This window comes from Sabethes cyaneus, chromosome 1 (genome assembly GCF_943734655.1).
Source record: "Sabethes cyaneus chromosome 1, idSabCyanKW18_F2, whole genome shotgun sequence".
NCBI lineage: Eukaryota > Metazoa > Arthropoda > Insecta > Diptera > Culicidae > Sabethes > Sabethes cyaneus.
The window spans coordinates 142,052,506-142,075,264 of NC_071353.1; the positions used below are offsets into that span (position 1 = coordinate 142,052,506).

General features: G+C 44.4%; 2 protein-coding genes across 2 annotated transcripts; both read left to right on the forward strand.

Moving 5' to 3' along the window:
- Positions 1–289: 289 nt before the first annotated feature.
- Positions 290–3,839, forward strand: LOC128746317 (DNA polymerase subunit gamma-1, mitochondrial). Its single transcript, XM_053843366.1, has 3 exons — positions 290–1,846; positions 1,904–3,489; positions 3,551–3,839. The coding sequence occupies exons 1-3, from the start codon at positions 290–292 to the stop codon at positions 3,837–3,839; spliced, it is 3,432 nt and encodes a 1,143-aa protein (XP_053699341.1).
- Positions 3,840–12,403: 8,564 nt separating this feature from the next.
- On the forward strand, positions 12,404–14,484 carry LOC128746318 (uncharacterized). Its single transcript, XM_053843367.1, has 2 exons — positions 12,404–13,250; positions 13,310–14,484. Exons 1-2 carry the CDS (start codon positions 12,404–12,406, stop codon positions 14,482–14,484), a joined length of 2,022 nt encoding a protein of 673 aa, XP_053699342.1.
- The last annotated feature ends 8,275 nt before the right edge of the window (positions 14,485–22,759 follow it).

Here is a 22,759-nt window from a genome sequence, read left to right on the forward strand (position 1 = left end):
CTAGTGTCAAAAAATCTTTATATGTGTGCGGGGTGGAATACTTCATTAGACATTTTTTCTTGCCTCGCATGAAGACTTGAAAAAATCATCTAGTGCTGGCATCCGTGCATGGGTTAGTCCTTTTCAGTAATTCATTCTAGATATAAATGTTGAGCGTCGCGACGAAAGTAAAATTTGCATCATCAGCTGTTCAAACGTAAACAAATTATCGTGAGTAGAACGCCGGCATTCTGCGCGCATTTTTCGTTTGATTGCAGTGAAAATATGAACGGTGTGAAGAATCCTGGAAATGTACAAGTTTCAGCACATTCGAAAATTTTGCAGTGTGCCGGAGTTCTTCCCACACAGTACAAGTCGCCGTTTAAAAAAATCCCCATCGAATACGCGAGTGCCTAACGAACAAACTTCCATGGATGCTTCTGGTGTTCGATTGAACGAGATGAACATACAGTTGTTATCAAAGAATTTGTACAATCAAATATTTCCAAACATTTCACCAAATAGACAACTCAACGAAAGCCAAGTGGAAAAGCTTCGGAAGGAACTTACACGCCATGGAATTCCTTTAGCTAATCCAGGTATAATTCCCGAGGTATCGTTTGAATTACCGAAATTGAAAGGCGCCAACATCGAAGAACATTTCTACAATATTGCTGACGAGCAAAGCCGACCCTATCGGGAACAGCTGGAGTCACTTTTAGCAGCGGAAAACATTCCCTTTCCTTCGGAATGGACGAAGAGCCCCGAGTGGACTTGCTATGACCCCGACCGAGGTCCGATATCCGTTCCCTATCCGGACGAGTCGGCTCTGGTGTTCGATGTGGAAGTTTGCGTTTCGGCTGGTGCAGCTCCCGTGATGGCAACCGCTCGGAGTCCCACGCGATGGTACTCTTGGACGAGTTCCAACCTTCTCGATCAGCAAACACCGTTCGGCGAAGGGCATCGCTATCAGCTGAAGGAATTGATTCCCATGGAATCGAAGCCGGAGGATAGTCCAACGGATGGAAAGTTTCGACTGCCGAAAATTGTAGTTGGTCACAATGTTTCCTATGATCGCGCACGCATCCGGGAACAATATTGGTTGGAAAGCACGGGGATGCGGTTCGTAGATACGATGTCGCTACACGTTTGTGTGAGTGGAGTGACTAGCTATCAGCGGGCAATGCTTAAGTCTAGTAAGGAGTTGCCACTGGAGGACGTGGGTTGGAGTAGCCAAAGTTCTCTCAATAATTTGGCCGATGTTTATCATCTCTATTGCGGTGAGAAGCTGGATAAGGAAAAGCGGAATATTTTTCTTGAAGGTACACTGACCGATGTGGAGCAGAACTTTCAAGGTCTGATGAATTACTGCGCTGGTGACGTGAATGCCACGCACAAGGTTCTGAAGAAGCTTCTGCCACTTTTTGCGGAACGATTTCCGCATCCTGCTACGTTGGCCGGTATGCTGGAGATCGGCAATGCCTATCTGCCGGTTAATAGTAACTGGAAGCGGTACATTCAGGAGTCTGATCTGGCGTACGAAGATCTAGAAATTGAGGCAAAACATCTGCTGGCACAGCGCGCCGATGCAGCCTGTAGGTTGATGCACGATGAAGGGTACCGACAGGACCTGTGGCTGTGGGATCAGGACTGGAGCGTACAGGAACTGCGACTAAAAGCACCGAAGCGACCGACGAAAAAGGCAAAAGATCTCGAGCAAGCAAAGCAAGCCGTGGTAGTGGAAGAGAATGATGATCAAGATCCACTGGCCGCAAAATTTGAATATTTATACAAAACGAAAGATCGACTTCCCGTACGACGTCCGTTGCTGCCGGGTTATCCAGCCTGGTACAGGAATTTGTGTTCGGTAAGTTGTATTTAAATTAAAAGCTAATTTTAATTTACAATAAGCAAACTTCCCCAGAAACCAACGGAGGACGAATGGTCACCGGGACCGAGCAACGTGAGCACTGGGATGCAGATTGCCCCGAAGTTACTGCGCCTTTGCTGGGAAGGCTATCCGCTGCACTATGTGCGAGGGCAAGGTTGGGGTTTCCTGGTACCGCACCGATACCGTAGAGACGACGACGATCAGGGTGGTATGATCCCGCTAGAACAACTTGCCCGCAGCTGTCCGGTACTGGAGATCAATCCGGAAGCCTCGGCACAGGAGAGCTTCGAAGCACTGACCGGTTTGTGGAAAGATGTAGAGGCGAACATTAGTCGAAAGGATTATTACCGGAAGCTGAAGAAAGATCGTACCGGCAATGTCTATAAAGGAACCGGAATATGGTGCAATCTTGATTTGGAAGAATGTTGTTATTTTTTGAAGCTGCCTCACAAGGACGGTCCGTCGCATCGAGTGGGGAATCCACTGGCAAAGGACTTTCTCAATAAGTTTTCTGACAACGTTTTGGCAGGCGATGGCAAAACCGCCGAGCGTGTGGTGGATATCGCAAGGATGTTATCGTATTGGCGGAACAATCGCGACCGTATAACCGGACAGTTGGTGGTGTGGCTTGACGAAAACAATCTTCCACTGGTGTTACGCGAAGAAGAAATGGATTTCGGCGCGATAATCCCCCAAGTGGTCGTGTGTGGAACGCTAACGCGTCGAGCAATGGAGCCTACTTGGATGACCGCTAGCAATGCCCAGCGAGAAAGAATTGGCTCTGAACTACGTTCGATGGTTCAAGCTCCCAAGGGTTTCAAAATAGTTGGAGCAGATGTAGACAGTCAGGAACTGTGGATAGCCTCGGTGCTAGGCGATGGTTATGCCGCAGGCATCCATGGAGCCACACCGCTCGGGTGGATGACCTTAAGCGGTACAAAAGCCGATAAAACCGACATGCACAGTGTGACTGCTCAAGCGGTTGGAATATCCAGGGATCACGCCAAGGTCATCAACTACGCCAGAATCTACGGAGCGGGTCAGAACTTCGCAGAGCGACTGCTTCAGCAGTTCAATCCAACCTTTTCCGAGGCGGAAGCACGTTCGAAAGCTATCAAGATGTTCACTCTTACCAAGGGTAAAAAGTTCTACTACCTCAAAAAGGGCTCTCGTGGGGATTTCGCAGATAGAGGATACACCGGATATGAAGCGCTAAAAATGGCAAAAATCTCCAACAAATCCGTGAGCGAACTCTTCGAGCATCCCCGCTGGGAGGGTGGTACCGAAAGTGCCATGTTCAATAGACTGGAACAGATTGCTGGATCGGAAACACCGGTAACACCATTCCTGGGCGGACGGCTTAGCCGAGCGCTCGAGCCTCAGGATGGAACGGAAGAACGTTTCCTTCCTACTCGCATCAACTGGGTCGTACAAAGCGGAGCGGTTGATTTTCTGCATTTAATGTTGGTTTCTATGCGTTGGTTAATGGGAGATCGTGTCCGGTTTTGCCTTAGCTTTCACGACGAAGTGCGCTACCTGGTAGATGACCGATTCGCCAACCGTGCTGCCCTAGCTATGCACGCTACTAATCTGCTGACGCGAGCGTTCTGCGTTTCGAGGCAAGTCACCGTAGTAACTCATCATAAAATCATTTGGCCAATTTATAAGTTTTACTTTCAGAATTGGCTTCAATGACTTACCACAGTCGGTGGCATTCTTTTCCACAGTGGAAGTGGACACGGTCCTTCGCAAGGAAGCACAGCAAGACTGCAAAACACCATCCAATCCCCATGGACTAGCAATCGGTTACGGTATTCCTAACGGAACCACCTTGGATATCTATCAACTGTTGGAAAAGCTTGGTCCGAAGGAATCCGACATGAGCAGCTGGGAATGGCACCGAGTGCCATCAGCGAAAAGTACAAACCAAAATGACAAGAAAGTTAAAATAAGAGCCAAGAAACGTTGAATACAATGTTCTAAATTTTATTTGAAGCCTGCCTATCATCTGTACCATTTAGGGAGGTCTACATTGTAAGTTGGTAAGTCGAAACATTGAACTTGCTGGTTTTTTCTCCTGTAACGATCTGAAAACTGAAATTTCATATCTTTTTCGTTTGTTGAATATTTTTGAGCCAAATTTGTGTAGCTAACTGAGCTCGTAAACCGAGATGCTTCTTTCCAGTCCGAACTGTACATGTATTCAATAATGTTATCCTGATCCTGTAAAAGACTGTATCTTAAAAACGGCTAAACTAGGTAAAATTTTATTCATGATAGGTAGGTACCTGTTTTCTCAAATCACTGAGCGATATTTGAGGAAACATGTTCACCTTGGGACGGTTCTGTGAGCAACTGCCTTTTGCAGTATCATCATCCGACAATTTGGGCACCTTGTTTTCAGTTCTACGATTTTTTGTTTGCAATCCAACAATTTCTTTGGGTCGGTGGAACAAGTTGAACCTGATTTTTCGAGGTACTTCGGAAAGTGTCTCCGAATCGCGGTACGTCGGTTTCTTCATTTGCGCCTTACACGTGCTCCTCAGCTAACGTCACAATTGAAATTTACGGATGACTTGGATTGACTGCAAAATACATTCGCGTTGTGTGGGTTGTTGATATTTTTTGAGGACCTCCGTTTTTAGTCTGGTGTAGATTGCCTCCGCCATCTCAAGGTTTCTAATAATGATAACGCCTGCGAAGGTTAGGCGTTTGCTACTTTTATCGGAGATCGTTCCTCTTGTTTCGATGCCCGCTCGCCAGATCACACCTTCAATAGCAATGTTGAATAACATACAGGGTAGTACCGAGATAACTTATCGCAAGCCTCTGCGCGATTCGAAGTGACACGAGACCTCCGAAACACGCACGTAGCACCTCGCTCGCTTCAGCGTAGCTTTGATCAACCGCGTCAGTTTGTCTACAAAACCGTTCTTGTGCTTTCTCTTCCATAACTGTTCGCGCTCGACTGTATCGTGAGCTGTCCTGAAATCGACGAATATGATGCCTGGGCACGTTGTACTTCCAACTTTTCTGAAGGATTTGGATATCGGAGAGTAAATATTTGATTCGTAGTAGCACGGGCCCCCATAAAGCCCGCCTGATACTGCCCTACGAACTCTCTTTCTATTGGGGATAGACGGCGTAACAAAATCTGGGAGAGCACGCAGACGGCGTTGACCAGCGTAATGCCGCGGTAATTACATCAATCTAGCCGATCACCTTTTTTCTAGATGGGACAGACCACACCTTCCATTCACTCCTCCAGTGGTTTCTCCTTCTCCCAAATCCTTTAAATTATCCAGTGAAGTGCTGTTACTAGCGGTTCTCGGTCATTTTTGTTCTACCGGGAGTTGGTCCTTTCCGGTGGGTTTTTTATTCTTCAGCTGATCGATTTCTCGCCGGATCTCTTCGAGATTGGGAGCCTACTAGAGGATTTGCCTGGAATGTGTAATGTGCGCTAATTATTATTTGAGTAGTCGTCGGAATCGAAACCACAACGAACATTGCATGGATTATTATTGAAGATACTAGAAGACAACCAGTTGGTTCTGGTGCTGGTGGACAATTTAATGTATATTACCGCCAGAAGCAAAGTATTGTCACTGCAAAACTGGCTATCTTCAATGATCCACTGCTCAGGATTGCTCATAAATTTATCAGAAAATTTAACAAATCAGAAAAGAAGTACCAATCCGGCTTCCTATGTCGGAAAACCGGCCTTTTTGCAGGATTGACCGACCACCGGCTTTGCAGGTGAAAAACCGGCCACTTGGCAACCCCTCGTGTTCCGGCTGATGCCACGAGGAGGCAGGGATAGGAATTGCTGGATAAGAAGCTAAGAAACACTATGGCGTCTGTATTACGCATTATCCAGCCATTCACCAGCCAAATTGTGAGCCTGTTGTACTTAGAATTAATTTACATGTTTGCTCATAAATATTACTTTAGCTATAGCTGATTGAGAAAATGAATTCCTACTGCTTAAAGGCTGTGTAGTCATTGTTCGTATTACAGGGTGTCGATTTCCTGGAAAAACCTGGAAAATCAGGGAATATCAGGGAATTCATTTTTGGATCAGGGAAATCAGGGAATATCAGGGAATTTCGAAATTCAATCAGGGAAATTTTGTTTACCCGGCAATATTGTTGATCAACTTTCGAATCAAATCAATTTTCATGTCAAATATACGCAGATTGATCGGTTGAATTAAAACTTGTTATATGTCTAATGGCGATTCGATTATCTTTCAGTTTGCCGTAAATTTTTTATTTGTTTTGCGCCGTACAATTGTCAGACTTCACTCGCTGTAGTGCTCGAAATCGGCAATGGCAGGTCTCACGCACTTCACGGTGCAGACATCAAGAGCACAAAGCGGGATACATACTGTTATTTACACGCGATCTACAGCGTTTTCACCAATTGCAGAATTTTACACTCAGAAGTCCCAAGCATTGATCATCTTCCTTCAGTGTCCATGATTCATGTCCGTTAAGGGTTACCGGGAGCATTAACGTTCTGTAGAATTTGCGTTTATGCGAGTTGGCAACCTTCGGGACTGGTTCAGCTGGTTACGTAATACGCAGAAAGCTTACATGTTTCTCTGTTCTGACGTGATCCGCAGTGAGCATGCGACTCTTGGCCTGGTTCTTCTCATTTGTCATTTTCTGGCATTCGACATCAAACAAGCTGTTACACTCACCCTTACTCTGCGAGACGAGTGACGTAACTAATTTGGAGTCATCGCAAATGAGGTGACAATTGTCGCCTAGGTGACACGGTTTGTCACTTAGGTGACACGGGGTTGTTACCTAGGTGACACGGTTCAGTCACGGTGGCGAGTCACGGCGAGTGACAATTGTCGTATTGAGTCACGTGACTCGCGGAATAAGGGTGATTGTCTTCCCCACGTCGTGCCTATCACTTCCCTCGTAGTTGTTGGCGCTATGGCGGATCCTCCACAGCCTACTTACGTCTTATTCCTTTTCGTCCTGCTTTTCTGCGATTCGTTGATCAAGCTTTCTGGTGTACTCCACTGCAACGTCATATGCCGTAAGCCGCTAGATGTTGAAATGCAACATCCTCTCAGTGCGAGCCTTCGCCGATTTCGATAACCTTGCGTGAATCTTACGTCGAGATAGTGGTCAAAGTCGCTAAGAAAAGACTGTATATTGTGACTTCCAAAAAGTTTTGACCGTTAAACACGATCGATCTGGGAGCTAGAGTCTTGAATTTTCAAGTCGTGCGCACCCCATAAATCATTTCGAACCTGTCATAGAATTCGTCCCTAGCAAAGCAAAGCAAAGTCTTGAGCATTAACCGTCACTAGACATTATCCTTCTTTATCGACAGACTTCGCAGCCTACTATTAGAGTACAGGAAAATTACGGGGTCAGTGCAATGATCCTACTGATTCCGTCTAACAAAAACCAGCTAGCCGAGATTCGAACACAACTGGCTTGTTAGAACAGCATCGTACCTCGAAGCTAACTGGGCGGTTCAATTCGTCCCTAGTACCATCGAATTTATGATTTGTTGGTGACTGTACGTTGATTAAGCTGTAGTTGAAGAATTTGCCTTAATTCTCAACACCCATATACGGCCAATGTTGCTTTCAAGCCTCGATAGTTGCAATCCGAAATCATGACACACAGCTTTAGTCTTAACTGTCCACCATTGAGGGTTAAAATATTTGCCATTTGGACATTTTCCAATAATATATCTAGCTAAAGTTTTGCCGTACCTCGAAGCCAGCAAAACGCACATTTTTGTACCAAAAATCTTTGGGGAATCATCTCCTTAACCCCATGCTTTTTGCAGCAAAGATAACAAGCTGGAACTTCCAGGAAAGTTTTGTTTTAGTTTAACTGAAAACTCGCAGACATGTGTCCACCTTCCAGCGGTAAAGTTACTAGTTTGAGCTGACTGAAAATTAGCAAGATTTGTTATGTTTACACGGCTGTAATTTTTTTGTATGTAACATCTAAGCTTTGTGCAAAAACAGGTCGATTAGATTATTTCTCAATCTTTGTTTCTTTGGATTCAAGTTGATACCTCAAACATAACTGTCCCTCGATACTCGATAGAAGAGGGCGTTTTCGAAACGTTGGTAAGAAATAGGTTAAGAATCTTTGATATGTGTTCGTAAAACATGAAGAAATCTAGCTTTAGTTTTCAGCAGCTCGCATAAGCTATGCTAAAGGATTAAAAACTTAAGCCAGAAATCACCCAAATAAGCTTGATATTTGAGTTTTGAGGGTCAGGGAAAAATATTTGAAGCATCAGGGAAAATCAGGGAAAGTCAGGGAATTTTATTTTTGGATTTGAGTCGACACCCTGTATTAACACGATGCGAGTGGAAGCTGGAAGTGGAAGTGGAAACTCAATTCTCTACCACGCTTTTTTACCAACCGAAAAATGTCATACTTAATCATACTTCAAAGACGGTGATTTCCATTTTGATTACCGTCCGCTCGAAGGTAGGCCAAAAGCTTCCGTAGGAAAACAAAAAAGTTACCGAAAATGAAAGAAGAAATCTCTCTGGCAACGACCTTTAGCATGAAAACACGGATACGTTTTTACAGCCAGCTGAACAGCGTGGTTGAGAAAATCCCGAAGGGGGACATCCAAATCCACGCCGAATCCAAATGGGACGCCATGGCCTAGGAGAGGTGAGCGAAAACGGGGAGCTGTTTACAGAATTCTATGGTAATAACAACATGGTCATTGGTGGATCGCTCTTCCCCCATAGACCAGCATATAAAGTCACGTGGGTTTCGGCAAAGCGCGCAGCCGGCGGAGGGAGTGGATTTCGGATGAAACTTGGAGGAAGATCGACGAACAGGGGTGAAAGCCGGCATTGAGCGAGCGCGGACCAGATCGACTAAGACAGCTGCCCGTCAACGATACGCCGAACTGGAGTGGGCTGTTAAACGTGCTTGTAGGCGGGACAAGAGAGCCTGGACTAACTCCATAGCCGAACCAGGAGAAACCACCGCCGCCAATGGTGATATCCGTTTGTTGTACGATATTTCCCGCCGCCTTAGTGGTGCCAGGATGAATACAAAGATGCCGCTAAAGGACAGAGCTGGTCAGCTAGTGACTGACCGTACAGAATAGCTTAAGCGATGGACTGAACATTTTGAACAGCTCTTCCGAGTTTCGAATGTCAGAGACCAACAAAACCAGCAGCGTATGACGCCTACAGTTCGTCGAATTAATCGCGTCAACTCGGAGGCGCCATCGCTGGATGAAATTGTAGCAGCCATCAAGAGTATGAAATCCAATAGAGCGCCAGGGATAGACTGTATTTTAGCCGAAATGCTCAAAGCTGACCCATCTTTGTCAGCCCAGATGATGCATCAGCTTTTCAGCAATATATGGGAAACCGCAACTTTTCCGGTGGACTGGATGTAGAGCATATTGGTCAAAGTCCCTAAGAAAGGAGACCTAACTGAATGCGGTAACTGGCGTGGCATCACGTTGCTCTGTATTACTCTCAAAGTACTCTGTAAGGTAATCCTGAACCGGATCCAGGAGAAGATCGACGCTACTCTCCGGCGGCAGTAAGCTGGATTCCGTGCTGGCCGATCATGTGTAGACCATATCACAACGCTCACAATCGCCTTATATTGGAGCAGATCAACGAATTCCAGGACTCTCTTCTGCTGGTGTTCGTTGACTTCGAAAAGGCGTACGACCAACTCAACCACGAAAACATCTGGGGCGCACTTAAGCGTAGAGGAGTTCCAGATAAGCAAGTCCATCTCATCGATGCTCAGTACGAGGCGTTCTCATGCAAGGTTTTGCACGACGGCGTCTTGTCCGACCCCATAAGGGTTGCTGCTGGCGTGAGACAGGGCTGCATTTTATCACCGCTTCTGTTTCTCATCGTTATGGATGAGATATTAGTTGGAGCAATTGACAGTCGACCAAATCGAGGATTGCTTTGGAATCCTCTAACGATGGAACAGCTAAATGACCTCGACCTAGCCGACGACATTGTCTTGCTCGCACAACGCCGAAATGATATCCAGAGCAAGTTAGATGACCTCTCCGAGAGCTCCCAGGCAGCAGGTATCACAGTCAATGTAGCAAAAACTAAGTCTATGGTAGTGAACACTGACAATTCCATCAACTTCACAGTAGCGGGACAACTAGTTGAGCAGGTAGACACCTTTCAATAGCTTGATAGCCAGACAACGCCCGATGGTGGTACCAAGACTGATATAACCACACGGATCAGGAAGGCTAGGGGTGCCTTTGCAGGTCTGCGAAACATTTGGCGCTCAAACCAGATCACTCTACGTACGAAAACTCGAATCTTTAATTAAAACGTTAAATCCGTACTGCTGTATGCCTGCGAAACGTGGTGCGTCTCAGCGGAGACAACGCAAAAACTGCAGGTATTCATTAACCGGTGCCTGCGATACATCATTCGTGCCTGGTGGCCTGATAACTGGATATCCAATGAGGAACTCCATCGTCGGTGGAAGTGGATCGGACACACCATGAGAAAAGGAGTGAACGAGGTTTGCAGAGACCCAGAGGCTCATGGCGACGGAGCTTAGCCAACGACATCCGGGCTGTAGACGAGAACCTGTCCTGGCAACAGGTAAAAACCGTGGCGGGTAACGGGGAGATCTCAGATTCCATCCCTTTGTTCTGCCGGACTGGCGGACATGGACACATAAGAAAGAGCGGCAAAAAAGGAAGGATTTCCCTCATCGCATCGTAGCGAATGACGAACATGCATTCATTACTGTGGGGTACGAGCGAGTCTACCCGTTGCGAGTTAACTATAGTTCTCGATTAATATTGAGCAGCACCTTATTTCCATTCGCATCGGCATACATTGATACTTGTGCGGTGCATTATCGAGATGACACACACACACACTAGCGCATTTGTACGAACCGGGCTCTTCGGTTTTCTGGCATGGTTCATCGATCTCTTCTCCCGCGGACAGTCCTACAGGTAAGACGTGGTGTTGCGGCGTCGGCGTCTTCGAGTGTTTCAATGCCAATGGCTGGCAAATTCCACAATTACGGTAACCCAAAGCAAAAAAAGTCATGAGGATTGCCTAGTCATACTTCTGCGTCATGAGTTCGGCTTGACCAAGGTGAGTTAAAATAGGTGATCTAGTTTTCACAGTTTGCAAACAGAAGTGCGCGGAGCAATTAGTTAGCAACCATCGACGTTGTTTATACAAAAAGTTTTGCAATGTTTTGTAGTGACCAAGTTGGTGTTCAAACCAAACGAAACCTTTCGTTGGGAAACGATATCCAATTCAGTTGATGTTGGTAGTCGAGCGGTTAAAGGCCCAAACAGAATGCTGCGTCCGTTAGCGTTATTCTGACAGTTTTTCCATGGGTTTACTGTCAAATTAACGCTAACGGATGCGTTGATGCAGTATTCTGTTTTGCCCTTAAGTATGTATTGAATCAAAGTAGGTTGATAAAAAGACCTATCTAATCGATCCTTCAACAGGTCAACAAAAAGTATAGTTCGTAAATCTCACAGTCTACATATAGCATGACACAGACCGAGCGCGCCATTAGAACATAAAACTCGAAAAGGAAATCCTGTCGCACTTGCCATACTCTCCAGACATTGCACCGTCCGAGTAGTAACTTGTTCCGTTCGATGGTACACGATCTGGCTGATCAGTAGGAAGTGCGGCTCATATGGAAACATTACAAAATGGCTCGATTCGTGGATAGCCTTAAAAGACGAAGATCTTCATAACCGTAACGGTTCGACCACTGTCAGCAGGATGGGGAAAAGTTACAAAAGTTTCCAATAAGATTTGCATTTTCATATATAAATCGGAGAAAATATAGGTGCGCACCTTCTAATTTCAACTTATATTTCTTAAAATCGGAACCACAATAATGTTGGCAACTTCTGGCATAGACTGAAGGGGTGCAACAAGTTTCAACCAGATTGAAAGTTGGACACTCTAGGTCACATCTAGTTAGATAGAACCCACCAACATGTCTATGATTGTGGAGAGAAAATCACCGTTGAACACTCGTTGATTGACTATCGTCTGAATTCACGCTGGAAAGATATATTGTATAACCCTCTATCACAAAAAATGTGTGCGAATATCGTTAATTGGAGGCAGAATGATTCATTATTTTGTCCCCTTCGATTCCAACGCAACAATAAATATGATTGGCCCCAATCAGACCGTGGGATTGATGCCATGTGCTTAGAGAGCAACGGAGCGATAGAAAAATCGAATGCTAACTGTATGATGTTGGCATGCATATTTTATCACGGCGGAAGTGTTACTTTATTAGTATTCGACATCTATGCAAATAAAGCACTTCCCGAATTTCGAATCAACACCACCGAAAGTGAAGACGAGTTCTTCATGCTTGACGCCCCAATCAAGCCTATACTGCCGTTAATTTTCTAACAAGCATCAGATACCAGTGATTGATTTTATAGGGAAAAACAACTTTCGATGAATGGAGTGCTAACGAGCCTTTTGCAGTTTTGTGGCAACCTTTACCTGCTTCAAACATGTTCCTAAAATCGTGCCTCGCCAGCCCATTAATAATACTAGCTTTTGTACCAAAAAGCGACTGCAGTTATCCAACCTGGCTGACCAACGATACAATCAAAAGGGTTATCAACACCATCTTTGATCAAATTGATCATATCGATATCATTTTTAACGGTTCAGAAACCGACCAAACGGAGCAGATTGATTATCTAATGCGTGAAGGATTCGTGCAGCGGAAAACCTTTCGTATTTATGGGTCTAATTTCTCCGCAGAAGATGGATGCGTAGATGGTGGGACACCGTTTTCAGCAAGTTTAGCTAAACAGCCATATTTCGATGAAACAATGGATGATTTTTACGAGGAAGAGGACAAATTCATCCGATGGGACCAATCGTACCAGGCATTTGGAAAAATTTGGTTGCAGAACCAATACTATGGATATGTTTTGTACACCGATTTGAGCTCGTTTGCCGCTCTAATGAGATGCTTGTTAGACCCGGTCGGCACATATCTGATCGTACTGGATTCGAAAGGATCTGAAATGAATGAATTAGAACCGCTACTAAAGTCTATTTGGAACCGAGAAGGTGTCTTTCGATGCTTTGTACTGACAAACGAACAGTTACTGGTATTTAACCCTTTTTTGATGAAGAACTCAACTCATGGATATCTGGTGGATCTTAGGAGTGTTGCCGACATTCCTCAGGTACCGGAACGAAACTTCAATCGTTTCCCGTTACGAATCGATATATTTAAATCGACATACAGTGACACAATTACCAGTGGAACCGGCGCCAAGCGGGACTTGTCCGGTCCAGATGTCGTCGTTAGTTGGGTCTTTGCAAAACGATTCAATTTTACGCGTAAGATCCTACTAAAAGATACTTAGTTACCTACTCAAAATGATTAATTATTATTTTAGCAATCCGTCTCCCCATCGATAAGGACAACTTCGGCGTTCGCTTAGCGAACGGCACTTACAACGGAGCGATTGGGCGGCTTGTGAGGCGTGAAAGTGACGTTTCGTTCGTGGGATTTTTCGTGAAGGATTACTTCACGCGTGATATAGAATTCACCAGCGGGGTGTACGCTGACGAAATGTGCTGCCTGGTGAAGAAGTCCAGCCGTATCCCGGAATATCTGGTGCCTATCACAATTTTTCCGCCAGAGCTCTGGAGCCTGCTCGTGCTGGCCGGGTTGTTCTGCGGCTTGGTTTGGATGGTTCTTCGAGCGGCAATACAAACGATGCTGCGGTCCCGCTCCAAGTGGTGGCAAACGTATCGTTTCGCCTATTTGTTTAACCTTTCCGATGAGATTCGCGACGCGCCTCTGTATCGGAAGCTTGTTCAGATTTGCGTTGACTCGTACCTCCTTCTGTTGAGTGCAACCTATCTTCGGTTTACTCGTTCCGGGATCGAGAGGCTTTTTCTTTTTGGAATTCTAATGGTGAGCTTAGTGATTGTTTCGCTGTTTCAGTCGGGCCTCGCTTCAGTGTTTGTAAACCCAGTATACTACAAAGATATCAGCAGTCTCCAACAGTTGGATCAGGCGGGTTTCAGAATACCGGTCAAGTATCAAGGTTTTATGGACGATGTTTTTCCAGCAAATTACAGCAACATGATGGAGTCGTTACGGAACAAAATGGAGCTGAAGCAGATCAACGAATCGATGTTGGCGTATGTAGCTCGGTTGGGTACAATTGCGACTGTAACCCGAAAAACCACACTGTCTCTCGACAATGCCATCTATCTGACGACCAAGCAATTGTTTATGATTCCGGAATGTCCCCGCATGTACAATCTGGCTTATGTAGTTTCCCGGCATTCCGTTCTGCTTGATCGAATCAACGATTTTCTGTTACGGCTGTTGGATGGCGGTCTGATCAATCACTGGATTAGTGTTATGAATTTTAATGTCACATTGCAATATAGGGAAGAAGCGAGAAATTACGAAGAGCCAGGGCTAAAGGTTTTAACGGTACTGGATTTGCAATTTCCATTTTACATACTAGTAATAGGGCTTGGAATCAGTACGGCTGTTTTTGTGGTTGAAATGTTATACACGAGGCCGAACTACCAATTGCCGTACATAAATTAAGGGTTGTGTTTAGAATGAAGAAAATAAATTGTTCCTGTTATTGGCCTACAATTGGTACAAATAGAAGTGCGTCAAAAATTTACCGAGAAACAGTAGATATGAAAATATAATGTTTGCCAGAAAAATTAATTATAAAACAAAAAATTATTGATTTGTCTTTTTTATAAAGCCCTGTATCACTTAAAATCCGCTGCCAGTTGGATTGGAATGGATTTTGAATAGCTTAATCAAATCAACATGAAGCTGTCTAAATAAACAGGATAATGATTGAGGATGATGGTCAAGCTGTGAAACCGCCAACTTTGGACAATGGCTCTCTAGTGGGTTATTTCCAAGCTTCGTGAGATAGAAAAACTACCGGAAGAATTGGTGGAAGGAGTAGTTTGTTCCATCTGCAAAAAGGGTGATAGGCAGGACTGGTGCAACTATAGCGACATAACGCTGGTAAACGCCGCCTAAAAGGTACTCTCCCAAAACCTGTTACGCCGGCTGTCACTAATATTGCACCGGATTTCATAGCGAATTACCAGCCGGGCTTCATGGGGCTCGCGCAACTACGGACCAGATTTTTACCATCCGACAGAAATATCGGGAGTACAACGTGCCCACTCATCACATTTTTATTGATTTCAAAGCAGCATTCGATACAGTCGATCGAGACCAGATATGGCAGATAACGCACACATACGGCTTTCCGATTAAACTGACGCGACTAATCAGAGTTACACTGGATCGAGGGATGTGTTTTTGTGTGCATCTCGTTCGGGGACACGCTCAAGTCCTTTCGAGACGCAGCGAGAGTTGAGATAAGGGGGTAATCCGACGAGCGAGCATCGAAACGAGAGCCACGATTTTTAGCAAGGGTAGCCAATTCCTAGGCTTTGCAAATGACTTTGATAGCCAGGAACTTTACGACAGCGAAGTCAATCTACGCCAAACTGAAAGCGGAGTGTTGGAGAATTGGGTTAAAATTAAATGCGTCGAAGACTAAATGCATGAAAGGCTTAAAGAAAACAGACGCATGCCTCCCACGGAGGTAACTGTTGATGAACTAGAAGTGGTAGATGAGTTCGTGTATTTGAGATCGCTGGTGACCGTGGATAACAACACTAGTGAGGAGATCCAGCGGCGCATTCAAGCGATAAATCGGACTTTTTTGACGTAGGACTACGTCTTACGGCAAGTTTTGAGATAGGGTCTCATTCCAAAAAATCAAAAAATGCGAGCGTCACGAAAAATGAAAGGTTTTGAGCGCTAATAGCTCAGCGGTTTTCCGATCGATTTTCAATATTCTTACACCAATCGATCGGAAAATCTTCTAAGAATTGACCCAAATGAAGAAAAGTATGGATTCTTGATGTTGAACTATTGAAAAATTGAAAATAATGAACCTATGTTTTACCAGAATTCTTGCTTCGTGATTGGTTGTAAGATTCTTTACGATGATCTAAACCTATACCAATTTGATATCTGTGCTTGGGAAGTAAGCCAAAACAAGTGACAAAGTTTCCTTATTTCAACAAGATTTCTCAACACCGCGGTTAAACCTAGACCATTTTGATGTCCTTGCTTGGGAAGTAGGCCAGAAAGAGTGACAAAACCCCCTCGTGCCAACAGATTTCTCACGAACGCGATTAAACCTAGTCCAATATGATGTCTGTGTTAGGGAAGTGTGACAGAAAAAATGACACAAGTTGGTAGTCTCAACAAATCGCAAATTCTTTACTGCGAGACGATTAAACCTAGGCAAATTTGATATCTGTGTTGGAAAAATGTGCTACAGCTGTAGTGTTCGGTTATGATATGACTCTGTATGAATACGCATTCTTGTCGTTTCATTAGAAGTGTAGTGAAAAGATGTGCTGTTGATAAAATAGGATTGAATAGGTAAAATCCCTTCAACGTGGGGAACCATGGGTAATAAAAACAATCTTTAATTTCAGTAAGGTAGCAGGAAAGCAATAGTTTGTGTTCTTGAATTTGTTAAATTATTTTTAAATGCACATAGAAATAACTCTGAAATCTTTTGAGAATTGAACGTATGCAATGTTACTACTTTGATAAATGTGACATACAACATAGCATGTATATATGTTGCATATAGCATGTATACATGAGGAATCGAATGATTATAAGCATGAATACATGCTACTATCACTACAAAGAGACTTACGTAGTCCTGCGTCACCTATATATGCGGTCGTGTCTTGTACACAACCCCTCTGATTTTTCCCCTTCTCAAAACGCTGCGATCAAAAAGCATACGCCGCCATACGAAGCTGACAATGAACAAAACCCTTATTAGACTGGTCGTTCTTTATGGATTTGAAGTTGTGACGCTGCTCACGTAGGACACTCGCGCGCTCGCTGTATTCGAGCGGAAGGTGCGGCAGACTATACATTCGGCGGAGTACAAACTGAAAATGGAAAGCGGAAGCGTATGAACCATGAGCTACAGGAACTGCTTGGAGAAATTCCCATTGTACATCTGGCGAAAATCCGTAGGCTACGGTGGACCGTTTACGTCGTAAAGATGCCAAACGACAGTGCAGGGAAAACAGTTTTCTTCAACAACCCCAACGACACCAGGAACAGGCGGGCTCAACATGCAAGATGGCTCGACCAGGTCGTGCGATTTGCGTAATTTGCGACCTCTGAGACGACTGGGAAATTGACGAGTGGCCAAAGATCGAGTTGAATAAAAACGACTGCTAGAAACAGCACGAGCCTTCCCGGCTATAGGCTGCTGACGACAACGAGTTTTGATAATTTTGTACGATTCAGAACCTTTTAAGATGTCTTAAATTTTTTGCAGCTTGGCATCCTTGGCAACCCTGGATCGCCACTAGGAAATGACGAGAGTTCCCGGTACTGTAACGCCATATGTAGTTTGTTGGCAACGTGGGACCTCTGGCATCGCTGTCAGATTTCATGAGTTTCAAAAAACTCACTGTTCTGCCATCAGACCAGCCAGATCAGCGGGATCTAGTTGCAAATAAGAGACAGCTAATATGGGATCACCAAACTTCATTAGCAGAAATTCCATTATCAAGAGACCACGGAAGCGTCACAACTATGTGCCTACAACAGAAAAGACCCGCCGAAGGCTCATGACTTAATAAGGCATACTTTCAGAACAATGTTCCAACTACGGATACGCACGACCGACCGTACGAACAACTGTACGATGAACGGTGAAGGAAATGGAGTCGTTTAAATGTGCAGGATAGAGATTGAGGATGATGGTCAAATTGCGGACACACCAACTTGTGACGGTGTGAAGAAAGCTGTGAAAGAAATGAAGAACGCGGAGACAGCTGGAAACCATGATATACCCATCGAGCTATTGAAAGTTGCGTTGTGCTGTGCAATCCATTGAATCATCCTAAGGGTATGGAGCAATGAATCGGTGTTTTGAATAAAGGAACTTGGTATACAAAACCATCCCCCGCATTCCGCAGACCGATTTTGACGAGTAGCACTGGAGTTTTTATAGGCTGTCCTTTACAACGGACATTGACAAGTATTTAACTTACACCATAGAACCCATAAATTTGAAGTTTTTAACTTGTAAATGCACCCTTTCTATGGTAGATTTTGAAGCTGCAAATGATTTAGTTAAGCGAAATAAGCTGTGGCAAATCAGTCTTCGGCAAGGTTTTCTAACTAAATTGATGTGATTGTTTCGTGCTGTTTGACATTCCACATCAAATATCAGCACAGTGAATGGGATGTTAGACTCATTCGTTTCATCGGATGGTTTGAAGCAAGGTGACGGGCTGTTGACTAACCCCGCATGCGTTGATCCCGGACTTGTTGAATCGACAAGGATGTCAGCGTAGCCCGTGTTAGAAGTGGCAGAAGAATAGAAAGATCGTGTGATTTGGAGGTGATAATCGATCTGTTGCCTTAAATCAAAAACATCCCATCAAGAAGACTGGCGTCTCTTCCTCGCGCCCATACAAATGACAAGCAACAGAAGCAACGCGCACCCCTCCCGACAAAAGTTGAAGCTGTGTTTACATGGATTTGTGGGAAAAGAAGTGTGCGAGCGTGGCAACGCATTGCGTACGTGTTTGTGTACATCCATATCAAAGTAAATTGATATATACCAGGTATGTGACCATCGAGGGTTGCATTAGTGTGTGTAGAAAGAAGAAGAAATAGTTCTGAAATATGGTGGAACTTGCATGAAAATTAAAACTAAATTAATTGTAATTAATGAATGCAGCTATATTATTCCAGAGAAATATTTGAACATTTACAATGAAATGTAAGGAATATATTTTAAAGTCATTTGCACTTGTAGCCTTCTTTATTATGCGTAAAAAATTTGAGAACATGGGTGACTAACTATTTCGATGTGCAATTGAAAAATGAATTAATGTTAATGTAATACTTCACGATCAATGCGGTATACGGTTGCTTGAATTAAAACACGTTCCATCCAACATTTTGCTTGCATGATGCTCTTGAATATCTGCCTTTGATGTCTTCTTTTAAAAAATAGTTTTATTCGAATAGATGCTTGTGCTACTGCTTGCAAATCCTTAAGTTGAAGTCACTGTTCCAAGATGATACCTTTTTATCATAAATTTACCCGTCTCAACACTACGTAGAAAACCATAAAAAGTAATCTTAGATTGCTACAAAACGGTCTTAGAAGATAATTAACACTTTAAAAGCTTACCAGAAATCAGACGAAAAATATCGCGGGCGGTTAACAATGTTGCTCATGCTGCTTATTGAACAATCATGTCCGAGCATTTTAAAAAAAATCTTTTTTGTTTTACTACTTGTAGGAAAGCGATATAACGACATTTCTTTGAGACATCTTGATACCGCTTTGACGAAAAAATTTCCGCTTGCAATTTGGAATGTTGCACTTCATTGTATTCATGAAAATACATACTAGAAATAATGTTCTAAGCATAAACATAAAAGCTGTAAGAAAAAAAAGACAAATCTTGCGTATCCAACGATTTTTTTAAAAAATTAACTAATTTTCCATACAAAATGCTCGAAATCTCAGAACTAGTGTAGATGTGTTAGTGCAAAGTGTATATGACAGCTCGCATTGTCATATACCTGGTATATATCAATTTACTTTGCATCCATATTTTGATTTACACACTAGTGTGTATTAGTTCAACTTTAACTCGGCAGATAGTATTGCTGTTAGTGTCTCTCGGATTTGGGCAGAGTTGCCAGTCTTCTTGATGGAATGTTTTTGCTTAAACATAAATAAGAAGAAGTAGAGGTGTAGAAGGCTGGTAAACGGCTTGGTAATGCGTACCATCGGTGCCTTGTGCACTGTTCATAAAATAGACCCCACAGTGGTTCACTGCCTCTTACCTAGCAACTCCTACCCCTACCTCCTCGTGGTACCAGCCGGGATACGAGCAACCTCGGTGAAGATCGGGTAACCAACCCCGGTGGAAACCAAGGTCGTATGCTGACAGGAGAGGAGGGCTCCTTCGAGCTACGTTGGCCCTCCGGCGATACTGTGGGGTTGGTTGCGGGCTTTGCAAGCCTGAACCACTAAAACAACCAAAGCAATGGACTGCGTAAGTAATAATAATAACTCTAATCGGAACAATCGGCAAAGACCCAGGCGACGAAAACGGACTAACGATTGGAAATTAGGAACATGGAACTGTCGGTCTCTAAATTTCCTCGGAAGTACCCACGTGCTTTCTAAAGAAGTGAAGAGCCGCAAGTTCGACATTGCAGCGCTGCAGGAGGTATGCTGGAAAGGAACGATGGTACGTACGTATAGAGATGGTCATACCATCTACCATAGCTGTGGCAATACACACGAGCTAGGCACAGCTTTTATAGTAATGGGCGAGATGCAGAAGCGGGTGATCGGGTGGTGGCCGATCAACCCCCGAATGTGCAGATTAAGAATTAAGAATCGTACCAAACGCTCCTCTCCTTTAATAAAAAAAATCAGAGGGGTTGTGTACAAGACACGACCGCATATATAGGTGACGCAGGACTACGTAAGTATCTTTGTAGTGATAGTAGCATGTATTCATGTTTGTAATCATTCGATTCTTCATGTATACATGCTATATGCAACATATATACATGCTACATGCGTTGTATGTAACATTTATCAAAGTAGTAACATTGCATACGTTCAATTCTCAAAATATTGTGCATTTGAAAACAATTTAACAAAATCAAGAACACAAACTATTGCTTTCCTGCTACCTTACAGAAATTAAAGAATGTTTTTATTACCCATGGTTCCCCACGTTCGTTGAAGGGATTTTACCAATTCAATCCTATTATATCAACAGCACATCTTTGCACTACACTTCTAATGAAACGGCATCGGCAAGCATGCGTATTCATACAGAGTCGTATTATAACCGAACACTACAGCTGTAGCACATTTTTCCAACACAGATATCAAATTCGCCGAGGTTTAATCGTCTCGCAGTAAAGAATTTGCGATCTGTTGGGACAACGAACCTGTCATTTTTTCTGGCACACTTCCCTAACACAGACATCAAATTGGACTAGGTTTATTCGCGTTCGTAAGAAATCTGTTGGCACGAGGGGGCTTTGTCACACTTTCTGGCGTACTTCCCAAGCAAGGACATCAAAATGGTCTAGGTTAACCGCGGTGTTAAGACATGACCCAAGACATGATGTCAAAATTATCATCGGGGACTGTAATGCTCAGGTTGGTCAGGAGGAGGTATTCAAACCGGTGATAGGACGGTTCAGCGCCCACCCGCAAACGAACGAAAACGGCCTAAGACTTGTCGACTTCGCCGCCTCCAAGAACATGGCCATACGTAGTACCTTCTTCCAGCATAACCTCTACCATCGGTACACCTGGAGATCATACAACCAGACAGAATCACAAATCGACCACGTTCTGATAGATGGTCGGCACTTTTCAGACATTATCGACGTCAGAACCTATCCGGGCGCTAACATTGATTCGGATCACTATCTAGTGATGGTAAGGATACGTCAAAAACTATCTGTTGTGAACAACATACGATACCGCCGCCCGCCACGGTTAATCCAGCGCGACTGAAGCAACCGGAGGTCGCCGAAAACTACGCGTTATCTCTAGAAACCGCGCTGCCGGAAGAGGGTGCGCTGGATGAAGCCCCTCTTGAGGACTGTTGGAATGCCGTGAAAACAGCCATTAACAGCGTAGCGGAGAACGTCCTAGGCAGTGTGGCACCGAATCGACGTAACGAATGGTTTGACGAGGAATGCCGGCAGATATTGGCTGAGAAGAACGCAGCGCGGGTACAAATGCTGCGTAGAGCCACCCGTCAGAATGTGGAGCGATACAAACAGAAGCGGAGGCAGCAAACCCGACTCTTAAAGGAAAAGAAGCGCCACCAAGAGGAGAAGGAGTGCGAAGAACTCGAACAGCTGTACCGCTTTCACGACACACGGAAGTTCTATCAGAGACTCAACGGATCTCGCAAAGGCTTCGTGCCGCGAACCGAAATGTGCAGAGATAAAGATGGAGGTATCTTGATGCACGACCGTGCGGTGATCGAAAGGTGGAAGCAGCACTACGATGAACACCTGAATGGCGTGCAGGCGGAAGACCATGATAGCGGAGGAAGTGACTACATTGGTGCAGCAAGCGACGAAAATGTGCCACCCCCATCGATAAGGGAAGTTACAGAAGCCATCCAGCGGCTGAAGAACAACAAAGCAGCGGGAAAGGATGGCATTGCAGCGGAACTTATTAAAACGGGCCCGGACAAGTTGGCCGGCTGTCTGCATCAACTGATTGTCAAGATTTGGGATATGGAACGACTACCGGAGGAGTGGAAAGACGGGGTTATCTGCCCTATCTACAAGAAAGGTGATAAGCTGGATTGTGAGAACTACCGAGCCATCACTATCCTGAATACAGCCTGCAAAGTGCTGTCCCAAGTCCTCTTTCATCGACTATCGCCAATAGCCAATAGATTTGTGGGAAGTTACCAGGCCGGCTTCATGGAGGGTCGGTCTACAACAGACCAAATCTTCACCCTGCGGCAGATCCTCCAGAAGTGCCGCGAATTCCGAGTCCCCACGCACCACCTGTTCATCGATTTCAAAGCCGCATATGATAGCGTAAACCGACAAGAGAGTGGAAAATTTTAGACGAAAACAGCTTTCCGGGTAAGCTTACTAGACTCATCATGGCTACGAGGATGGGATCCAGTGCTGTGTGAGAATCTCGGGTAGATTGCCGGACCCATTCGAATCTCGCAGGGGTCTTCGACAAGGAGATGGTCTT

What these genes read in the sequence shown, in the direction of transcription:
- LOC128746317 (XM_053843366.1), top strand. Translation starts at nt 290, where the DNA reads ATGTACAAGTTTCAGCACATTCGAAAATTTTGCAGTGTGCCGGAGTTC. An exon ending in GGTACAGGAATTTGTGTTCG is followed by an intron (nt 1,847 to 1,903) that starts GTAAGTTGTATT and finishes AAACTTCCCCAG; the next exon opens with AAACCAACGGAGGACGAATG. An exon ending in CGAGCGTTCTGCGTTTCGAG is followed by an intron (nt 3,490 to 3,550) that starts GCAAGTCACCGT and finishes TTTTACTTTCAG; the next exon opens with AATTGGCTTCAATGACTTAC.
- LOC128746318 (XM_053843367.1), top strand. Translation starts at nt 12,404, where the DNA reads ATGTTCCTAAAATCGTGCCTCGCCAGCCCATTAATAATACTAGCTTTT. An exon ending in AAAACGATTCAATTTTACGC is followed by an intron (nt 13,251 to 13,309) that starts GTAAGATCCTAC and finishes TTATTATTTTAG; the next exon opens with CAATCCGTCTCCCCATCGAT.